This window comes from Pseudocercospora fijiensis (assembly GCF_000340215.1).
Source record: "Pseudocercospora fijiensis CIRAD86 unplaced genomic scaffold MYCFIscaffold_5, whole genome shotgun sequence".
Taxonomy (NCBI): domain Eukaryota; kingdom Fungi; phylum Ascomycota; class Dothideomycetes; order Mycosphaerellales; family Mycosphaerellaceae; genus Pseudocercospora; species Pseudocercospora fijiensis.
In genome coordinates this window covers 2,984,435-3,007,260 of record NW_006921536.1, presented here as the reverse complement: position 1 = coordinate 3,007,260, position 22,826 = coordinate 2,984,435, and the positions used below count along the sequence as shown (strand labels likewise).

At 42.9% G+C, this 22,826-nt stretch overlaps 4 protein-coding genes and 1 pseudogene across 5 annotated transcripts; 2 read left to right on the top strand and 3 right to left on the bottom strand.

Annotated features, from left to right (window-relative positions):
• Nucleotides 1–1,187: 1,187 nt before the first annotated feature.
• On the top strand, nucleotides 1,188–1,697 carry MYCFIDRAFT_30096 (carbohydrate-binding module family 50 protein; the record flags this gene model as incomplete). Its single annotated transcript, XM_007928741.1, has 1 exon — nucleotides 1,188–1,697. The coding sequence occupies one exon, from the start codon at nucleotides 1,188–1,190 to the stop codon at nucleotides 1,695–1,697; it is 510 nt and encodes a 169-aa protein (XP_007926932.1).
• A 909-nt stretch (nucleotides 1,698–2,606) lies between these two features.
• MYCFIDRAFT_175658 (uncharacterized protein) lies at nucleotides 2,607–2,841 on the bottom strand (the record flags this gene model as incomplete). The annotated part of the gene is made up of 3 exons (XM_007929355.1): nucleotides 2,607–2,640; nucleotides 2,677–2,726; nucleotides 2,758–2,841. 3 exons carry the CDS (start codon nucleotides 2,839–2,841, stop codon nucleotides 2,607–2,609), a joined length of 168 nt encoding a protein of 55 aa, XP_007927546.1.
• Nucleotides 2,842–4,510: 1,669 nt separating this feature from the next.
• MYCFIDRAFT_139090 (uncharacterized protein) lies at nucleotides 4,511–4,963 on the top strand (the record flags this gene model as incomplete). The annotated part of the gene is made up of 1 exon (XM_007929354.1): nucleotides 4,511–4,963. The coding sequence occupies one exon, from the start codon at nucleotides 4,511–4,513 to the stop codon at nucleotides 4,961–4,963; it is 453 nt and encodes a 150-aa protein (XP_007927545.1).
• Nucleotides 4,964–5,175: 212 nt separating this feature from the next.
• MYCFIDRAFT_t48 lies at nucleotides 5,176–5,248 on the bottom strand (annotated as a pseudogene). The gene has a single exon. The product of its transcript is annotated as a tRNA-OTHER (tRNA).
• A 1,699-nt stretch (nucleotides 5,249–6,947) lies between these two features.
• MYCFIDRAFT_49608 (uncharacterized protein) lies at nucleotides 6,948–8,833 on the bottom strand. The gene is made up of 4 exons (XM_007928839.1): nucleotides 8,759–8,833; nucleotides 8,620–8,702; nucleotides 7,269–8,560; nucleotides 6,948–7,212 (listed from the first exon to the last, which is right to left on the bottom strand). The coding sequence occupies exons 1-3, from the start codon at nucleotides 8,764–8,766 to the stop codon at nucleotides 7,302–7,304; spliced, it is 1,350 nt and encodes a 449-aa protein (XP_007927030.1). The 5' UTR covers nucleotides 8,767–8,833; the 3' UTR covers nucleotides 6,948–7,212; nucleotides 7,269–7,301.
• Between the last annotated feature and the right edge of the window lie 13,993 nt (nucleotides 8,834–22,826).

The following is a 22,826-nucleotide window of genomic DNA, read 5'->3' as shown; positions in this document are numbered from 1 at the left end:
TCGCGGAGGGCCGCTGCAAGAGACTTCGCATGTTCTTGCTCGCCGTCGTGAAGGAGCCGTAGTAAGACTCCGCGGAAGACTGGCTGCTTTGACGTGCCGACGGCCGCCGATACGAGTCAGCCGAAAGCCTGACTGATGCTGGATAGTCCGTTGGAAAGGCCAGCAGGTGATGAAGGAGCTGGACTGAAGAAGCGGGTTGAAACTAAAGAAGATCGTTGACGGCCCACACAGTCGCGTGGCTCCCTTGTCTGTCTTGGCGACGACAAGCTGCCGGCGACCAGGTGAGTGCAAAACACTTCGAAAGTGCATGACAAAAAGTGAAAATGGCTATAATAGCCAACAGGAATTTGTCCAAATCGGGCTGCGTGGGGGTGTTTGTTTACTCCTATATATATACATCTTTCCGTCGCGTTCTTCCTCTCTCTAACATTAACCTCGCTACCGTAAGTTTCCTCCCTTTTACCGCTAATTTTGACGCGTAGGACGATATATATCGCAGACGCGGTATATATATTTCGCGTAGGGGTCCCTTTCCGGCATTTTGGCCGAGAAATTTGACCTCGCTGTCGCTGTTTTTGTCCGCCCCGCCCTCTACCCTCCCTACCCCCTCTACTCCGGGGCAAAGAATAGTAGGGGCCCCCGCTAGCCGAGACCGTCGGACGGCGGGGTCCCTCCGTAGGGAGGAACGACCGTAGGAAGGGGGGACCCGTCCGTAAGGTATACTCGAGGCGCAGGGGTGCTATTCTGCGCGAGATATAGGCCCCTTCCGCCGGAGGCTATTAGCATCTTTGTTGTCTAAAAAGTCGTCGTAAATGTGTGTTAAAAGTGTCGTATATGTCGTAAATTTCGTCCAATTCATTCATTCACGTAGCAGAAGCCTTCGAAGTGAACCCCCACGTAAGGCATCAAGGCTGTTGGCTATTATAGCCGTATCCCAAAAAGTACATTGTTGTCCTTGACTAGCGCTACACCGAACATGCCTCGCTGTCTGCTGTTTGCACGCGACCAAGCTTGCTGCTGCATGATTGCTGTACTCGCTTCAGTTTGTCAGGCCGGCGTTCCGTGGTGATGCAGACGAACCTTTTCCACATACCAGCTTCTCCTCCATTCACGTCAGATCCAAACATCGCAAAAGAGAAACACAGTCACCGAACGTCTACTTCGAGAACCACAACACGATCGCCGTCATGCCAGGCCGCTACCAACTCCTCGATTCCGACGAGCAGCGCCTGCCAGAAGGCATGACGAGAGTTGCCTACGATGCCGATACCCAGCAATATACATTTCGCGACACTGGAGGATCGCTGTGGTACAGCGAGGAAGGCAATCGTTATGGTCGCTTGCACCGGGACCCCGAAGCCGCTCTGCGATCGAGCACAGGTGTCCCTCCTAGTATCCGCAACCAAGACTGGAGATTCATGGCTCCTTGGTTTCTCATTGTGATTGTGGTTCTTATGGCGGTGTTTTGGCTCGTCAACTCTGGAGGCCGGCCAGGTGTCAAGTGCGCGGATGGATTGGAGACATACACTGTGAAGAAAGGGGATACTTGCTGGTCGATCGCGGATGAGCATGGGACGACAGTCGATGCTTTGAATATGGCAAACCCGAAGATGAGCTGCAACGAGCTGCTGCCTGCACAGATGATCTGTTTGCCGAAGTCGACATTTGAGGCTCAGAGAGTGGTCATGATCATCTAGGTGCTGCATTTGGCTCTTGCCGTTTCGCTGGACGACCACGGCTGCTTTCGGCAGGTGGACTTCACCAAGCTCAATTGAGCGAAGCAATCAGGCGTGGATAGGTAGCACAGCAATGATTTCTAGCAAGAGCTTCGGGTTGCCGATTCTCGCCCCACAGGCATCGCGCTTCTGTTATGCGCTGAATTGCGCAGGCGTTTGTGCAGTCCCGAAAGTAGACCGAGTTCACGCACCAATGGCATCGGACGCCCATTATATATGAACAATACCGGACAGGTCCACGACCATATATTCAATCTGGATACAAAACTGAAGCTCGAAGTTCGTATCGACAGCCCGAGACCACCCAAGATGACGCCAATCTTAAGCACTGCGACAGCTCGGAACGAAAGATGCGGTATAAGGTACTGCTACCAAGGCAAACCGTCGCTCTTGATCATGATCCCAGGAGGCGGCGGTGCAGGTGAGCCATAAGTTCCTTGTCTGCACCTTAGACGGACGTCAGTCGGGCCAAAGCCCAGTCTAGGTGCAGCGTGCAATGAACCCATCGCAACACGTTCGCCATGTCATTGCAGTCATGCGCGAACAGGACGAATCTTTTCGGCACCAGTGGTGGAGCCATTATTGCGCTCCATTTTGCCGCGACTCATCCAGAGCTGCTCGTTCGCGTGGTGGCTTACGAAGGACCCACCGCATCTCTATTGCCAGACGCTGATCAGCTACAAGAGATTGGCAATTCTTTTCCAGAACGACCCTTCGACATCACGTTCTCCCTGGAAGCCGTTGCTGGGTTTGAACTTGAGCATGAACCTTCTGCTCGGAAACTTTTGGGAGTCCTGGATGATCTTGAGGAGACTAGGAAGGCGGATTGGCCTCGCCATTGACTAGGCATATTGAATGCGAGCGCTTCTTTCAGGACGCAAGGGAGTTTCGGGACATCTGTGATCTCCGGCAGTTACTGATCTAGCCCTCTGTGGCTCACATGCATTGATCATTATCATATGACAGCGAGAACACCTCACTAACATGAAACTTGGCGGAACGGGCCGAGATCGAGTGTCACGCGCACATGCATGGTTGATCCCGCTCCCTGGTCTGCGCGCCCTAAGTCTTCTTCAGGATTCTTCAATCGAGCACCGAACACCATCACACGACCATCAACCTTTAGGTCGCTATGATGGCCGATAGCCACATTATGGCAGAGACTCCGCTTCCTAGTGATGGTTGGGAGACTGTTGTCCGACGACAGCGCAAGAGACCTGTTGACTCGAGCCCTGTCGATTCAACAGCACAAACAAACACTCGCCTACAATCCAAGACTATCGAAAAGTCCAGAGAGTCGAAAGCCTCTGAAGATGCACCACCCACTGTGACACCTGGCAGCGCAGAAAAGACTACACGACCTGGCAACGCAGACCCGCTAATACTGCGACCGCATCCTGAGGATCGAGTGTTTCAAGCAGTGCGCGCAGCTTTGATCGACTTCAATCGTCAAAGCCTGGTGCACTTTACGGACCCTACCCACGCACAGCCGATCACTACGGAGCCAACCAAATACTCCTGCAATGAATCGGATGTGGTAACAATTGGTATGAAGCACCGAGGGAAGGTCGTTCGTGAGCTGCAGTTCAAGCTCGTTCGCAGCCGTGACTGCGGATCTTACCAAACTGTCCTTCTTGTGGACCATGGAAGCGGCTGGCACAGCTTCCAGGACAAACTGAAAAGCAAACTCGCACCACCTGGTCTTGTCGAGCCAGGAGCTAGCGGCATCAACCAGCAACGGCAGTGGTGGGCCAAGAATGGCAAGACATTCTCGTTCCTGCGCTTGCCTGCAGAGCTTCGAGAGCAGGTCTACTGCGATGTACTTGGCCAGGACATGTATCCCCAAACTCATTACAAATTTGGGCGCGGCACCATGGCTAATGAAGGCGTCGAGCTGCGCAAGCTCGATCACACGGCCAAAAATGTACCTCCCTTCGACCTTGCTATCAAATACGCAAACCGGCAAATCAACGGAGAAGTTGAACACTTTCTATGGACTGGGACTCGAAAGTGTATGACGGACTGCTACAAACTCCATGGCTTTCTGCGTTATCGCTTCACCGACGTGCTTGGCTTCCACAGCCTCGCGAAACTAGAGCTTGACTTCCCTCATTTCGAATTCATCCTTTTGTTTAAGATCCCTCTGCGTCCATTCGAGCGCTTCGAGGACTTCGGCTATCAAGACCTGGCTGAACAGCTACGATGCCTCGATACCGTGAAGGAGCTTACGCTGAGATTCCATTCACCCTATGCGGCTAAGCTCGACGACCCATGGGGATACACTGGCAACTACAACATGTCAATGTGGTTTTGCGACTGGAATGGTCGGCGTGAAATCAATGGCTTCTCCACGTCCTGCAACAAGACCATGACTGACTGGATCGTCACCGGCGCGTTCGATACGATCAAGCACTTTCCGAAAGTCATCTTCGCCGGAGCCATCAAAGACAGCGTCAAGACGAAATGGGATCTTCGTCTCGCGGAATACAAGAGAGGAGAGAAGATTGACCTCTCCAACGACATGCAGGCCATGGCTTCATGGAATGGTGGCGCGCCACCCTGCTACTGCACCACACCGTGCGAATATCAGGGATACTCCAGGTATGCGCATTACGTCCGCTGCCGCTCCCTGGGCTGGTGCTGTGTCTATCCTCGATCGCGGTCGGAGGGTGCGGAAGAGGCTTTTTACAAGAGGCTTTCAGAGTACCGATTCGACTACAGAAATTGATACAGCTGGGCTTTCTGACGCAGTCACCTGGAAAGAAGCCAAAGCAATGCCATATCTTCAAGCCTGCATCAAGGAAGGTCTCCGGATCCATCCAGTTGTAGCCGTTCCTCTAGAGCAAGTCGTTCCCAAGGGAGGGCTCACGCTGTCCGGAACTTACTTTCCTGCAGGTACAATCATCGGATGCAGTCCGTTCGTCGTAGCTCGCGATGAGAAGCTGTTTCCTCATCCGGATACGTTTCGACCAGAGCGTTGGCTCGAAGCCAGTGGTCAAAATCTATTGGCGATGGAACGTGGTAGTCTAGCCTGGGGCAGCGGGAAGAGAGTCTGCATTGGAAAGAATGTTGCGATGCTGGAGATGTCAAAGCTGATACCGCAGCTACTAAGGAGGTACAGCTTGGAGCTAGAGAGGAATGTGGATAGAACGTCTTCCGTCAAGTCGTGGTTCACATGGATCCAGGACTTCGATGTGGTGGTCAAGAAGAGAGAAGCCCCGAGGTGAGACACTGCATCAGACCTTATAAGACTCAGCTCAGTGATCAATGGTCGGTGGAAGATGTCAAAAGCAAGATCCTCCCAACCAACCCTGAACTTGAACCAAAAGATCAGACATCGTGTTGTAATCGCAGTGGGTGAGCAAGGCAAAAAAGATATCTAGGTCGAGCCCGCTATAGTACTAGTTAGACATAACTCTTCGTAGGCTACAATAATCATCGGTGGTACTCACGAATCGAACCGGGGTTTCCAGAATCAGAATCTGAAGTGATAACCCCTACACTACTCAACCGAACTGAACGCTGATTGGATAAGCGGCAGCATATTTCTTTCGAATATGATAGTCAATATTGAAGTGTGCCGAAGTACCTCCTTGAAAGTCGGGCAGACTCCTCTCAGACATGACCTCCAAGGCTTTCGCTTTTGTCGACGTGGCAATATTTCCAGGTGTGCGGGCGCAGGCGGAAAGGGGGAAAGGCGGCATCCGCATCGTGAAGGTGGGGTCCATTGGAGGTTCTGCCTTCAGGAGTCGCTCTGCATCAGGCTGCGCCCCAAGTTGCTCTCCATGAAGGTTTGCATCACTACAAGGCCAGAGACATCGGAATGACACCGATCAGCAAACGATGCTGTGACATGCTGCTGACGCGGTCATCCAGGCGAGCTGCTTCAGGCGTCAATAATGCCAAGCCTCCAACCACAACACCGCATCATCCGACCAGCCGATCTTTCTTCCTTCCCATCTCACTCAGCACAATTAGCTCTCACTCTCCTGTGACCACAACACGTCGATACTGGCGGCAACTAGAGGGTGTCTGCATTCTTCGCCTGCCGACCTAACCGATTGACAGGAAAGAAACCACGCCAACCGAGAGCTCTTGCAGGGGAACCGGGCCGTGGTGGATGAGAAAAGGCTTGGATGGTGAAAGTAGCAGTACGAAAGATTCGGGACTGGAAGATGATGCAATCGCCGTAATGCTGCGTTGAAAAAGACGTCTTAAAAATATCAAAGTAAATACAATCTAATCGCTATGATACAGATCCAAATGAAACACACATCCGACGACCCCTATGCTTCCTTTCCCACCGAACGCCTTCCATCTTCCTGCCATATACCTCTACCTCTCCTACTTCTCCAACTTCAAAACATACTGCCTATGCGCACTCCGACACGCAATCTGATTATCCTTATCATTAAAATAACAATAATCGCCTTCATACAGACACTAAAATTCAAAAGCATCAGCACTTTCTTCCTTTCTTTCTTTCACTCACCCACAACATGCTCTACTCACCTGGTCATGTTCCGGACATCCAGCATCATGAAATTTCCCCATGAATTTGATTTTACATTTTCCTTTTTCGCAGCGGCCGTCGTAGGACATTGGTTCAGGCTATTGACGAAAAAAAAAACCATCGTCAATACTGGATGAACGAGTGTGGTAGAGAAGGAGGAGGAGGTCGACTCACAGCCTTCTGCTGCTCCGAAGCAAACACATGCGACCCCAAAACTCCAAAGAGGAGGAAAAGGAGTGGTGTCTTCATGAGTAATGGTTGGCTGGCCGCAACACGTTCTGAAAGTTCTTGATTGGTGAAGCAGTTCGTTCAACTTGTTTCCTATCTTCTTTTTCTTCTTCATAATGACAGCTTTCCTCACACACACAAGCGGCTCCTGATTCCGAAAATTCCATGAATTTCTTTCCTTTCCTTGACATGGGAGAACTGCTTTGACTTTGATTAGGAAGGGAAAGTTTGACTGGGATTGAACACGATGCGTTCGAACTCTATCTTGGCCACGAGCTGGTGATACATAAAATGGGTTGTAGGATTTCTGTGTCCTGCCTCATAAATAATTTGTAAGGGCTGCATCATCGGATCATGATCGGGATGACTGGTCGTCAGTCTCAAAGGTTTCACTTCTGATGCCAAGAGCTTCACCGATTGCCATGTTGCATGTCGGGAGGAATGGTGAACCGACCATGTGAGAAATGATTAAGTCATATCTTCACGATCTCGCGAAGCAGTCATGTCATGCTTTTAGCTTTTGTCTATGCCTTCTAGTTCATTCTTCATTCCACCCCAACAATGCCGCATTTGCCGGATCAGGCGAATCAGCACCCATCATGGTCGTGGCGCATGCTCGCTGGCACGCCAAGCCGATGGAGATGGGCGAGGATTGTTCAGTCCCGCCTTCTCTTGACCATTTGCTTGTGCTTCGCGATCCCTCTCGGCCCATTCCCTCGGGAAGAAGCGACGTGACTGTAGCAAAGTCAGCATCACTGCGGTCCAGAATTCACCTATGCGACTATGCTTACCATTTGTTCCAGGGTCAGTATACCGTCGTCCGCCTAAGCCACGGTCTTCTCCTTGAGCTCAATGCCATATCCATCAAGCAGTCTCTTGCGGATGGGCTCGGCAAGCTCTGGAGTGACAGGGGCGAGAATGCCCTTGTCTTTGATAGTGCCATCGAGAACAGCCAAGACAGCGACAGCGCAAGGAATGCCAACCAGCTTGGCCATGGCGCTGTAGCCGCCGCTTCCCTCAGGCTCACCGTATTCCGCAAGAGTGGATGTGCGAGTCTCCTTTCTGCCATCTCTCCACTCGATGTCGAACTTGTGCTGCAGAATGACAAAGTCACGCTCACCCTTCTCGTATTGCTGCTTCTTCTCGAGAGTTGCGCAGAGGGTGTCCAAAGGTGTGCCGCGTGGATCGATCTTGTCATCGCTGAAGAGACCATACCAGCGGAGACCAGCGATGACCCGGTCCTTCTCATCGTTGTCCTTGAACTTCGTCTTGGATTTAACGGCCCAGACAAGGTCCTGTTCCGAAGCGCTGGAGGATCCAACAATCTTTGCAGAAGCCTCGTTCCATGGAATTGGCTGCTTGAGGTAGTCTTGCTCGTCCTCGCTGAGGAATCCGAGAAGCTGGAAAGTGCGCACAATAGTTGGGTTGCCTTGGTAGCGAAGGGTTCCACGAATGATAGTCTGTGCCTCTGGAATGTTGTATCGCTCCTTGTAGGGAGTGCTGTCACGGTTCGGGTATGCCTCGAATGCAAAGCCAGGGTAGATGAAGTAAGGCTTGGCAGTGCTCATCAAGTCGCCTGGTGGAGAAGTTTCCTCCTTTCCGTCCTTGTAGTAGATGGCGGTGTTTCGGGCAGCGAGGAGAACACCACGAGGCGACCAAGAGAATTTGTAGCCAAGAGGATTGTCAGAGTTCTCTGGGGCTGGAAGGCCACCGCAGTAGGACCAGAAGCCGTTGATCTTGCCGCCTTGCTCATGGACTTCAGTGATGGTCTTCACGGCGTAAAGGTGGTCAAGACCTGGATCCAGACCAATCTCGTTGAAAACAGTGATGCCAGCCTCCTTGGCCTCCTCGTCAAGAGCCATCATGGCATCAGAGACGTAGGAAGTGGTGACAACATTCCTCTTAGCCTTGATGGCGGCCTTGATGACATCGGCGTGGAAGGTGTATGGGATGAGGGAAATGACAAGATCATGCTCCGCGATGGCCTTCTGCAGAGCACCGGTGTCCTTCACATCGATGGAAGTAGCAGTGGCATGTTTGAGGCCCTCGCCAAGCTTCTCCGCGCTTTCGAGAGTACGGCAAGCTGGTTCACATCAGCATTGACATGATGGTGAGGGGCGGTTGATGATGCCCATGCCCTACCAACAGTGACGTGAACACCAGCCTTGTCAAGCTCGACGGCGGTCGGACGTGTGACGAAGCCAGCTCCGAGGAGCAGGACCTTCCTGTTTGCAGGATTAGTGTATGTGGCCCTGGTGCACGAACGACGCACGCTACTCACGAGAACATGGTTGTGTTGGAGACAGATGTATCAATTGGTGAGGTGTGTCCTGTCACGCTTTATGGTTTTGTGGTACTGGAAGTGGGAGTATGTTCGGTATCCAGTACCGGCGGTGTCTTTGTCTTGATGTACAGAAATGTCGAAACTCAACTCCGATGACGGAAGTCGCATTGGCAAGGCAACAAGGCCAACATCGTGCAATAAAAGAGCCGCACTGAGCTTGGCAGGTGCGGTCGGGGTTTATCACGCACAGCGCAGTGGATTACTTACGTAATACTGCATTGCCGGCGGTTGAATTGGCTTCGTTGATTGCCTATATTCTATCTCTTCTATAGTCTAAAATACAGTATAGAAAATTCTTTAAGCTAAGAAGTTACGTGCCTATTATATAACTAAGCTATAAAACCCCTAGAACAATAGTAGCGAACAATTAGAGACGAAGGGAAGATAGTTAAGAAGGAAGGGAGGACGAATAGAAAGCACTATATACTAGGGTAGAGGAGGTACTAAAGGCGGAAGATAGAAGAACCCCTAAGAGGGCATATAGGATAATAATCTTAGAACTCCTTAGAGGGCTAAAAGCAATCTATAACTAGGCAAGCTACGTAATTATAAGGGTAGCTAATACAGTCGTAGTAAAGATTACGAAGAAACAATAAGAGATAAGCCTAAACTACCGTACCTAGGTAGTAGTAGCTAGTTAGGAGGCGCTAAAACCCCCGAGGATAGTAGTTAGAGTCTATATTACGGACCTATAGGAGTAAAAGGAAATCTAAGGACTTATAGGGAAAGAGATTGTAGAAAGAATTACAGTTAAAGAGGTAATTAGGGCTAGGAACGAAGGTAAAGGGGTAATTAAGCTATTTATAATATAAGAGTAGGACAAAAAGAAGCTAGAAATATAAAAAGAATAGACAACTAAGATAGGGAAAATAGCAAAGGTCTCCTAATAGCAATTTATAATTATAGCCTATAGTATAATAAGAAGCTTTAAGGAAGAATAGGATATTAAGAGCCTATAGAGACAAAACTAAGCTATATGCCTAGGCCTAAAGATTACAAAAGTAGTATAGATTAAAAGGAAAATCGAAGAGACTAAGAAGCAGTCTTCCCTAATTATCTAGGTAGGGAGTACAGAGTAAGCTAATATAGTGCTAGACTAGGGGTTGTTCTAGGACTTTAAAAGATTAGAAATAGAGATATATAGAAGCAACTATAGGATAATGTAATGCTTCAAATATTAACACTATAGACACTTAGCAGCTAAGTATATAAAGACAACTAATACCTACTCCTATTATATAGGGGATTACTAGGTCAAAGAATATAAAGTATACAAGGGAGAAGCAAGATATATATATTGCACTAAAAGACACCCCTCTTAGGCGAAGGAATGCCTAGTAAGAATATAGGCAGCTAGGAAGGCAAAGGAAGCTAGAATCAATATACTAAAAAGATATATAATAAGCTAGGGCAGCTAGGTATAGAAGCAACCTAGCTAAGTGCTACAAAAGAGGTCTAGACAAGATAATAGGTTTACATTTAGGGCCTTACTAGCATAAGAGAGTTACTAGCAACTAGGGAGACTAAGATACTTTAATATTATAGGAAAGGAAGTAGGATAGACAAAGCTTAGTCAAATATTAGTCTAAAGTAAGGGAAGACTAAAGGAAAACTTATAGGGAAATGATATAGATAAAACCTAATAAACATTGCAATATTACTAAATATTATATAGTACAATATTAATAAGAGTAAAGACAAGGTATAGAGGAGCTTCCTTTAAGTACTAAACCTAAAAGAACATTACATTATTGCAATCTAAGAGCCCTAGCTCAACCTATATATAAAGAGACTAGTAATAGTTAAAGACCTAAGATACTACCTAATTATCTATAACTAGGGAGCCCTAAGGACATACATCTATATTAGTAAGGAAATAGATACAGAAACCTAGTAGGCTATACTATAGGAGGATAGGGACCTAATATTAGTTTAAGTAGAGACATCCTAAGGTACACTCTAAATCTACTATATATACAACCTACTACTAGACTTAAGAAGCAGCACCTAACTAAAAACCCTAGAAAGACTACCTAGAGTTATCTAGGGGAATACCTACTAAATCCTACTTAGGGATTTCAACCTCTACTACCCCCTTTAGGGCTTAGACTTTACCCTAGCTTACTACTTCCTAGTAGGAAGACTAATTGATATATTAGAGAGGGAAGGAATAGAAATTGTTACCCTAAAGGGACTAATTACTTAGGAGGCAAAAGGAAGCAGTAGTATACTAGACCTATGCTTTATATTATACTAGATTAGGAACAGGATTATAAGATGTAGGGTTAACTAGGAACTAGAAGAATTATTAGACTACTTCCCGGTATAGATTAAGCTAAATGTCTAAGCCAATTAGGAAAGGGAACTAGAGGAGAAGCTTAACTAGAAAGGTGCCTAATAGGGCAGGATTAGGGAGGAACTAGAAAGGGACCTAAAACTAGAGGAACTCTTAACAAAGCACCTACTAAGGCTAGAGGACATTAATAAGGCAGTAGAAGAACTAATAGGAATCCTAAAATAGGTAGCTAGAAAGTATACCCTAGTAAAGAAACATTTATAGTACTAGCAACTATACTAGACTAGCGAGTATACAAGGAAGGTTAAAGTAGCAAGGAAGGCTAGGAGGCAGTAGACACAAACCTATACCTAGGAAGTATAGGACAACTATAATAAAGCCTACTAGGAAAAGAAGATCTAGATTAAGAAGGATAAGATATAAGAATAGAGATCTATAATAGGAATAATTATAAAGAAACTAGAGGAGATATAGAGGATAGCTAAATAGGCAAGGAGACCTAAACAGGATAAGGATATACTACTATAATTCCCGGACATTATAGACTAATAAGGACAAATGCAGACTATAATAGAAGGGAAAGCAAGAGCCCTAGGCTAATACTTCTTCTATAGAAAAGTACAAGCAGACCTATTAGATATAAAGGAGAAAGAATAAGAGACTCTACTACTAGGCATACTAAGAGACACCTAGGTCAAACCCGAAACTATTAAAAGGATCCTAAAGAAAATTCTAGGCAATAAGGCACTAGGAGAAGACAAGATCTATAACAAACTTCTAAAAGTATATAGGAAGGGGCTAGCCCTAGCACTAGCTAATATCTTTTTATAAAGCCTAGCACTAGGACACTACCTAAGACTATTTAGGAAGTCCCTAACAGTAGTGCTAAGGAAGCCCTAGAAGGAAGACTATATACAGCTTAAGGCCTATAGACTAATAGCCCTACTTAATATAATAGGCAAGGTACTAGAAAAAATTGTCGCTAAAAGGCTAATAACCTTTACCGAAGAAAGGAATATCCTTCCTAAAGGCTAGATAGGAGGAAGAAAGAAGAGGTTAATACTAATAGCTATAGAACTAATTACAGAACAGATCAAGCATATCTAGCACTATAGTTAAAACTAGGTAGCAACCCTCCTCTCCCTTAATATCTTAGGAGCCTTTAACAATATCTCCTATAAAAGGCTCCTATATATACTTAAACAGAAAGCTATACTAAACTAGATAGTCCAATTTATCTAGTCCTTCCTATAGGAAAGATTAACACAGCTTATCCTAGGCAAATTCAAATTAGACCTAATACTAACTAAAAAGGGAATCCCCTAAGGATTAACACTCTCCCTAATCCTCTTCCTTATCTTTATAGCAGACCTACTCCTACTCCTAGAATCAAAAAACATATTAGCATTAGGGTTTATAGATAACACAAACATCCTAGCCTAGTCTAAGATAATAGAAACTAACTACAAGATCCTAGAAGAGAAGCACTAGGAGTATAAAAAATAGGTAAGGAGGTATAGAGCAAAATTCGCCTTAGAAAAGTACTAGCTTATCTACTTTAGTAGGGCTAAGTCAACCTATAATATAAAGCAATCAATTACTATCTAAGGCTTTAAAACCTAACTATTAGCAGAGCTTAGGGTACTAGGGATCTAGCTAGATCTAAAACTGAATTAGGGACTATAAGTAAAGAAGGTAAAGCAGAGGGCAGATGCTAATATGCAATCTATTAATAGGCTTATAGCCTCTATATAGGGGGCTATATTCGAGAAAGCCAAAGTTATATACAAAGCAATTGTTAAGCTAGCAATGCTATATAGAGTACAGATATAGACAGCCTAGGAGAAAACACTAAAGAGGATTAAGCAACTAGTTAGTAGGTCCTAAACCTAAAGCCTAAAGAAAATCCTAGGAGTATATAAAACTATACTAACAAGGGTAGTAGAAATGGAATTAGGGATCCTACTAGTTAAACAATACTTTAAGGGGCTAAGACACTAATATATAGCAAAGACAATAGAATACCTAGCCTAATAGACTATCTAAAAGGCACTAGACAAGATAAAAGCCTAGTATATTAGGACTAGGAGGCGAGATAGACTACAAATAACTCCCTAAAAAGTCAAAGACCTAGAGCAATATAGAGTCTTAATAAGAGAAATGCTAGAGAAAGAGCTTTAGGGACCAAATATAAGGCTAAAGGAAGACAGGCTAAAGAGAGAGAAACAAAGCCTAGTAGAATCAATTGCTAGATACCTATAGGAGCAGGAATAGAACAAAACATAAGTTAGACTAGGAACCCTAAAGGCACTAATCAAATTTGGTTAATACAACTACTAGCTCTATAAGGACCTAAATAGGGCCGAGGTAAGCCTAGCTATCCAAATTAGATCTAAACACATTAGACTTAGATCTTACCTGTTTAGAAGAAACGTCCTAGGAATTGAAAGCAGAGCTTACTAATATAGCTACCAATCTTAGAACCCTAAGCATATACTACTAGTCTGCCCTTAATAGTTAGAAGGCAGAAGTAATTAGAGACTAAAAGCAATAGAAAGGGAATACGACAAACTAATCTAGAGCAAAGAAGACCTAAAGAGGATAGTAAAGTGGATTATTAAATAGGGATTTGTACAACAATTCGCACTAGTAAGGGAAACTAAGGAGTAGATAAGAAGGAGGGAAGAAGAGGGGGAAAGAAGGGTAGGGTAGCAGGCAAGGTAGTTAGAGGGTAATAACTATAACACTAGTACACCCTAGAGGAAGGAAAATAAGGAAACGAGGAAGATCAATACTTATAAATAGGATAGGAGGGAGGTTTTTACCAACTAAGTTAGTTTCCTACCTAAAACAATACATAGAAACAGACCTACATAGGCCGAAAGGCACTACAACAGGCAAATGAAATATCTATCTATCTATATAACTAAGCTAACGCGTTATACACCCTCTTAGCTTGTATAAAAAAGGGGCTTGCCTTCTATTTTAGGCAAGGTAGTTAATGCTCCTTTATATGCAAATAAAAGAAAAATTAATCTTTTTAACTTCCTATATAGTACTTTATTAAAACAATAAAAAATTAGTTTAAATTTATACTATATATAAGAGAGTCTTATTTTATACCCTAATTACCCTAGAAGGATATCGTTACATAATCCGGACTGTATATGCACCTTTATATATAGTCCCTATTACTAGGAACTATTGTCTTCCTACGTAGTTAAAGTATAGACCGATACTATTAAGCCTTATCTAAGTACTCGTATCGTTTAGTAAAGTTAGTTTAATTAAACTAAGCCCTTTACATTATTACTATCGGTTATTAGATTAATCGTATAGGTAGCGTCTATTTAATTAGACGAAGGATTAAGTAAGGATATATATTAGTTAAACAGATTTAACGAATTAGGATAGGTAACTTAAACTAAGGACGCTACCCTTAGCTAAGACTACTGCACTATTATTACTAGTACTAATACAATCGCCGTAGACTTGTTATTAGTTAGTAGAAGTAACGTTCGAAGTAATAATATAGGCGACAATAACGTATTAGGAAGTAAGGTTAGATCTGCTACCCTAATTAGTCGTCGCTATTATATTAGATACTTTTGCTAGCGCTAATCGATAAAGGTGTGCTTAATCGACTTAGTTACAATTAATAGTAAATAGAGGGGGGGGGGCTACTACTACCTATTATATAGAGTTGTCTTCGTATTACTAAAGAGGAAAAGGTTATTAGAGGAAGAATTACCTCCTTATATACCCTTACAACTATATATCTTAGTTAGTTGTTAGGTTAGGTAGTTTAGTTAGTCTTAGCTGTTTAATAAACCTCTTCTAGTTTTGCGGGCTATAGAGCTTAGTTATTCTATCGGCTAGTATATCCTATATAGCTAGGTATTCGTATTAAATCCTTCTAGCCTTATGTTCTTGCCTTAGCTAGCACTAGTAAATATCTATATAGCGGAGCTTCGTGTCTAGTTTGCTAGCATTAGCCTTAATAATACGGATAGTCTATGTATTGTCGCAGTATACTATAGGAAGGCTATCTAAGGTAAGGCTAATGTTGTTAAAGAAACGCTTCTACTAGATTAGTTCTGAACCTATATATAAGGCGGCTAGCAGTTTAGCCTTAGTCGTAGATTTAGTAATAGTTAACTGTCGTGCTGCTTTCTAATCGACTAGTCCGTTAAACAAGCTAAATATCTATCCTTCTAACGACTGTCTAGTGCCTTTATAGTTACTATATAAGGCATTAGAAGCCCCGTAAAACTCATAAAGCTGTTGGCTTAAATAAGTAGTAATCGCTAGTCTATCGGCGTTATATTCTAAGCATAGGTGCTTTGTTTGTAGCAGGTATTTAATACACTAATTAGCAGCGGCTATATCTTCTTGCCGTAGATTCTAAAGAGCTTTTAACAGTATAGAAACCGCCTTAGCTATATCCGGTCGGGTTTGTACCGCTATAAAGTTAAGTAAACCTATACGGCTCTAGTAGGCTAGGATTGCTAATAAGTCTATATAACGAGTCTCCTTATTAGAGGGTTTCTCGTATAGTTCGTATCTAGTCGGCAAAGGTGCCTCTACTCGCCTACTATTCTTAGGATTAATTCTATAACGCTAACCTATCTTCTTAGTATATGCCCTTTATAACAACTATAGCTTCCTATTCTGTCTATTACGTATAACTTTAATACTAAGAAACTATAAGAGCTTCCCTAGGTTACTAAGTTTATACTCCTCTATTAGCCTCGGCCCTCTTCTTTAGGTTAAGAGCTTTTTGTCTGTACTAACGGTAATATAGTAACACTATATCGTCTACGTAGAAGAAGATAAATACCTATTTGTCTAGATCTATATATAGGTAGTCTATATTGTTAATAGGTTGTATGCCGAGCTTATTCTCTAGTATTATAGTAAAGTAGTTATACTATAGCCGAGGTAATTCCTATAGACTATAGAGCGCTTAGATTAGTTTTAATACCTTGCCCTTCTGCTTAAATCTATTAGGCGGCCTAAGGTATAGCGTATATAGGAATATAGTATTAAGGAAGGCATTAACTATATCTATTTGCTTAGCTTCTAGGTCAAACTTAGCTACGATAGCTATAAGAGCTCTAAAGACTCGTATAGCTAGTATTAATATATAGGTATCTAAGTGTATATTCTTCTAAAGGTCCCCTCTTATATATACTCTTGCTTTGAACTTAATTAGTCGGCTATTAGCATTACCCTTGTATTTGAATACCTAGGTAAAAGGCAGAAGATTAGGCTTATCTAGTATGTTTAGATCTACCTATTTAAAGGTACGTGTCTTTAGTGCCTTATTAAATTCAACTCTTATAGTATGTATCTATTGTTCTTTAAACCGACTCTTTAACACTTAGCGCTAGTTACGTAGTTCTACTAGTAGGTCTAAGACCTTCGGTATAAGGCTTGAATTATGCTCGTCGTATAGAAGTAGTAGTAGTAGACCTAGTAAATTAGGTATATCGGGCTTACTCGATCGAGGAGGCTATATAGAGCGTGCTTTATATTCGGCGGCTATACAAAGGTTGCTAAATAGAAGGAGGTTTCTCGCTTGTTCTCGGTCGCTAATATAGTAACGGCCGGCTCGGTAGATAGCCGCTGCTCGCTATCGTTTGTTTAGGTTATTAACTCGATAATACGGACCTCCTATATTTAGTAAGTAACGATAAGATATATTAGCGGCTTCAATTAGCATTAGCAATTTAGCTAGCTTAGTACGTAGCAAGTTAAAGTCTATATTATCTATATAACCTAGTGCGTCTATATTGTTAGTAGGGTCTTTATTGCTAGTATCGTTCTTAGGTTATTAAGGTTGCTAATTAATAGTTAGCTCTACTAATCTATCTAGCACATTATTACCCGGCTCTAGCGCCTCGCGTAGATTAATTAGAAAGTCTTGTTTCTATAGTTAAGGCTCTAGAAGTAGCCTTTTTAGTATTCGTATAAGCTGCAGCTCGTTTAGTAGTAATTGCTAAGGTAGTTCTTATATAGGCTTATCTGCTAGCCTTATAGAGTTAACTATTATAAGTCGACTAGGTCCTGTTAGTATATCTACCCCCTTAGTTCTAAACCTAACAAGGTCTAGAGGTATATCGTATACTTCTCGAAGCTTATTAAATTAGTACTCTAAGGCGGGTGCTTGTAGCTCTTCGAGATTACTATATTCTTCTACAAGCTCTTAGTTAGTTATAACAATACCTAGGTTATTATTATAGCTATTATAGAACTTAGTCTCGTTAAATACAACGTCTCTTATACGTAGCACTGTTATTCGTAAGGGTACCTATATCCTATAGATAGAATGTCCCTTATATCTATATAGGTATCTAATATAGGTGCGTAAAGCCACTTTTATAATGTTTAGCAGTATAGCTTTCCTTTTGCTATTAGTTGTCTCTGTGCCGTAGATTACTAGATATACTCTTACTCTAAACTAATAGATATAAGCTACATTCGGTTTATGTCTAGTGCCAATCTCGTATAGGGTACGTATTAGTAGGTTAGCTGTTCGTAACCTTAGTAATCTATTAGCGAGGAAGGTTACTATATATACTACCTCTAGCTATAGGTTGTATAGAAATCTAGCATAAATTATTAAGGCTCGAGCTACCTTAATAATAGTACGGCCTGCTCGCTTAGCTAGGTCCTATTCTAATGTGTATAGGGCTATTAGCCTCTATATAGTGTAATTATTGCGTAGGTAGGATCGAAACCGAAGGCCTAAGATGCCTCCTTTATTATTAGATAACAAACAGATAATATCTCTTCTAATGCTGCGTACGAATATAGCTAGCTAGTTCTAACACTGAAGGAGAGTTAATTCTTAGCGATTACTAATTATCTAGGTAAAGTAAAGTCTAGTGTTTAGGTCGTACGCGTAAAAGATATATTAGTCGCTATTATAGGCCGTATCTAGTTGTATCAAATCGGCTGCAATATGCCTATATAGAGTTAATATTAACACATTATAGTGTCTTAGCCTCCTAGAGATAAGCCTCTTGCCCTTTGCTTATATATAGGTAGGATACATCGGTGTCCTTAGTACCTTATTATTATGCGTATAATCTCTTTTTATTCTATTAACCCTATTAACTAGCTCTTCTGCTCTCTTAGCACCTAGATATCTAAATACCTTATATATTTGCTTAAGTATAAGCCTTCTTAGTAGCAATAGGCGTACGGAGCGACGAGCTATTACGTAGGCTAAGGGTGTTGTTAATAACTAAGACAGTTAGAATAGGTAAGGATATAGCCTGCCTTTATCTCCTATTAGCTATTTAAGCGGAGGTTTACTATCTACTTTATAGGTAATATCGAAATAGGGCATGTAGTTGTTAGGTCTAACTAGAGGGACTAGTAGTTTCCCTTATAGATTATAAAGAACATTATTAAGCTTATTATGCTTAAACCCCCGGTAATAGAAAATTGCCCCTCTAACAATATTAGTATAGAAGTTAGGGATATAGAGGCATTCCTTTAGTTTAATAGTTAGGGGTTTACCTGCTACTAACTTAATAGTAAAGGATGCCCTTCCGATAGCGATAACCTTGTTATATCTAGTACCTGTTGTAATAGTAGCTCGTAGTAGAATAAATATTACCTAAAAATTAAAGCGACTAGGGTAGTTAACAATATTGCAGTTTGATCTACTATTATATATTAGGCTAACAAAGGGGTTCTATTTCTTGCCCCTTGTAGCTATTAATAGATAGGTAGTCGGTATAAGGGTAACTAAGGCGAAGGCTAATAGATCTAGAGTATTAGGTTTAAAGAAGCAAGCTAGTAAGACTTTGTCTAATCCGTTCCCTATTCTAGTATTAGTTCTATCCTTAGAGGAGGAGGACAATCTATAGTATTGCTATACAATCTTAATAGCTAGTAGGTCCTTAAAGAACTTAGCCTGTCTTAAGCAGAACCCCTTATTCTTACGTAGGTAGCCCTTAAAGTGCTTTAGCTTTCCTTTCTACTTATTGTCCTTATCTTTCTCTTTAACCTACTTACGAAGGCGATAGTTTACTATAGTACATTTGCCGCGGTTTTTATAAGCCTTCTTTTCGCCTATACCGGTAAGCTTAGTATAGGTCTTTAGTATACGGTTACTACTGTTACTGCGGCCCTTGTTCTTATTAGGCTTATCGTTATCGTCTATAGCTTATAGAGCGGCGTTAGTACTAGCTTTACCTACTATTTCTTCGTAGATAATACTAAATAATAAACCCTTCTTCGTAGAAGTACCTAGCATATTATAGGTATATTCTCGCACTATGCTAATTAGTTAATAGAAGTTATTAACTAATAGCCCTACCTAGTATATTATATAGAGGCCTTTGCTATAGGTCTTATCTACATTTGTAACTATAGTATATAGGTAGGTTACTAAGTTGTCAAATTCCGGGCATTATATGCGTTTTATTGTCTTATAAAGGTTAAGCTATTCCTCGTACTAGTACTCGGGGTCCTTTACCTACTTAGAATTTACAAGGCGGTAAAGCTCCTTACTAAGGGCAGTCCTTTGCTATTAAGTGTTAGGTATAAGCTTGTTCTTCAATCGAGTTAGAATAAGCCGTATAGTTAGTGCTATATTATCTATATTAGGATTAGTAATCTCTAAGTAATAGCGAATGTCTATAGTTATAGCTAGATATTTAATTATCTTATTACGAGCTATCCTAAAGCGTTTAAACTCCGCCTTCCTTGTATTAAAGTGTTCCTTAGTAAGCTTTGCCCTTGTTAGGGCTAAAGAGGCTATACGTAATTGGCATATAACTAGGCCGAGTGAAGCTAGGGTCTTAATGCCTTAGGTAGGGCTTGGCGCTTAGCGTTAGGCTAACTCTCCTACCTTCCTCCCTCTCCTCCTAGATCCTTATCGAATACTACTCGTACCTACTACTACCCTATCTACCTGCTAATATACCCTTCTTATATAGTATTCGATCTACCCTTTAAGGGTAGTAGCTAGATAGTCCTTATTTTAAGCTTTCGGCGGTATAGCTACGAAAACTATCGATTTAACTATATTACGCCCGAAAAACGGGACCTGTACGTACTATTCTATTAAAACAACCGTACTAATTATCAAGCAAGGCCTTCTATACGGCCTATTATACTAAGTCAAGTATACTAGGCCGATATCTACTAATTCCGCTATATCCGTATCTTAGGGGCTAATAATATATTATTAGTGTCGCCCCTTATAATAGCTAGTTTATTACGAAACAACAACCGTGCTGCCGCTAGCAGCGCTAGCAACGACAACGCTAGTAGCACAGTGCCTACTAAAGTACTTACTAAAGCTCCTACTAAAGTGCCTCCTACTAAAGGGCCTACTACTAAGCCTGCTAAAGAACCTATAATTCTAGGTAACGACCTAGAATTGCCTATCGACGATATTCTTAATAATATTGTTAACCGTCGATATAGCTAACTAGCCTTTAGCCCTTAACTAGTAGGGAGACTCTAAGAAGCTACCTAAAACAGGCTTACTGCCCTACGTTAAGAACAATAGCTAAAGGATAACCTCCTCGAGATTCGCCGCCTATAGGAAGCCCTAACAACCACTACTAGACTAGAACTAGTAGTAGGACCTTCTATTTAAAAGAAGGATGCTAAGCTTAAAGACTATACCGTATTTAATAGCTCTAGCCGCAAGCAGTATAATAATTACATACGTAATTGTAAATTAAACTAGCGGAATGCACTAAGGGCCCTACTAGACGACTATTCGCTAGTCGTCTATACTATACAATACATTAATAGAGACCTAAAGCGTACCTAGGATAACTACTTTGACTCCCTTACTAATTAGACCGCTGTTTAGTAGCAAACCTACAAAACTATTATACTAGACACCCTTAGAAACCCTATACTAAGGCAATAATACGCTTAGGACTAGTACCTTCGGGCTAAGCAAAAGACTAATTAATTAGCTCGTTTATTTAAGGCCTATTTAAAGACCCTCGAGGACGATTTGCTAGCTAAGACTAACTCTATTTAGATTTCCGAAATACGCCCTAAATTGCGATAGGAATTAGTCCTTAAATTAGACCGCCGTCGTATATTCGAGCAGGCTAACTATTACGAAGGAACAAGGTAGTCGGCTAGGTTAATATATTGTCTATCTCTCTAGGTCCCTATCGGAAGGTATATATACCTCGTACGCCTACGGAAGGTATACCTTATAGGCTAGCTTGCAGCTGCCGTAACAATACCCCCGTCTAAATAGAACAAAGGCGATATACTAGGTCGCTTATATAAGTATTGTGTCGCTATGTCCTTATTGTCTCCGTATATTGTCTCCGTACGAGTCGTTACGGCCGTACTACTACGGCGATATCCGTAGTCTCGGAAGTCGTTGTTTAGTAACGGAAGCGCTGTCCGTTATAGCGCTAACGGCTATTCGGGCGGTAACGGCTATTTAGGCGCTAACGGCTATTCTAGCGCTAACGGCTATTCTAGCGTATATAATAGGGGGTCTTCCTCGCGCGTAGAAGAGGCTTATCCGTCCTCTTAGGCTTAGTCGCATCGCATCCTTTAGGCTAGTATCGCTACTTAGGCTCGTACGGCTCGTACGGCTCGTTAGGCTCGTACGGCTCGTTAGGCTCGTACGGCTCGTTAAGCTCGTACTACTCTTAAAGCCCGTTAGGCTCGTACGGTTCGTTAAGCTCGTTAGGCCCGTACGGCTCGTTAAGCTCGTTATACTATTTATTAGGCTCGTAGTACTCGTTAGGCTCGCTAGGCCCTTTAGGCTCGTACTGCTCTTTAAGCCCGCTAGGCTATCTAGGCTCTTTAGGCTTACTAGGCTCTTTAAGCCCGTTAGGCTATCTAGTCGTCGCGCGCTCGCTAGTCGCGTTCTTAAGTGTATCTAGCTCGTTAGGCTCGTACGGCTCGTTAAGCTCGTACTACTCTTTATCGGGCTCGTACGGCTCGTTAAGCTCGTACTCCTACTTAGGTTTATACTGCTAATCCGGCTCGTTCTCGTACGGCTCTTTAGTCGCGTACGTATCGGACCGCTTAGATTCGCTAGGCTACTTAGGCCTATATAGCTGCTTAGGCTTATACCGCCGGCTAGGCTCGTACGGGTCGTTAAGCTCGTTAGGCTTATACGGCTCTTTAGCCTATAGTTCGTCGAGCTCGTACCCCTACCTAGGTTTATACTACTAGTCCGGCTCGTTCTCGTACAGCTCGTTAGGCTACTTAGGCCCGTATAGCTACTTAGGCTTATACCGCCGGCTAGGCTCGTACGGGTCGTTAAGGTCGTCTAGCTAGTATAGCTACTCGAGTTTATATACCTAGTACTTATCTAACTCTTCGACCTACTCGATCTATAGTAGCTAGTCTCGCAATTATAGCCTCGGTCTCTATTATAGTACTATACGTCGCTATTATAGCGCCTTAAGTAGCGCCGGATAGTATATATCTTATTCTTATAGCTATTCCGCTATTCCTACTATTATCCGGCTTAGAGATAGTCGCGTATAGTAAGGGCTATTTAGGCGTTTTTCTCGGTAGCGTACCGTAGGCTACTTATTCCGGTATACGTCGTAGCGTACGCGGAGAGGGCGGTTTTTGTTATTATTATTGTTTTTATACGGAAGTTCTTCTATTCGGAGGGCTGTTTTTTATATATTCGGAGGGCTATTTTTTGTAATCGTTCGTCTCGCGTATTCGGTGGGATGAACT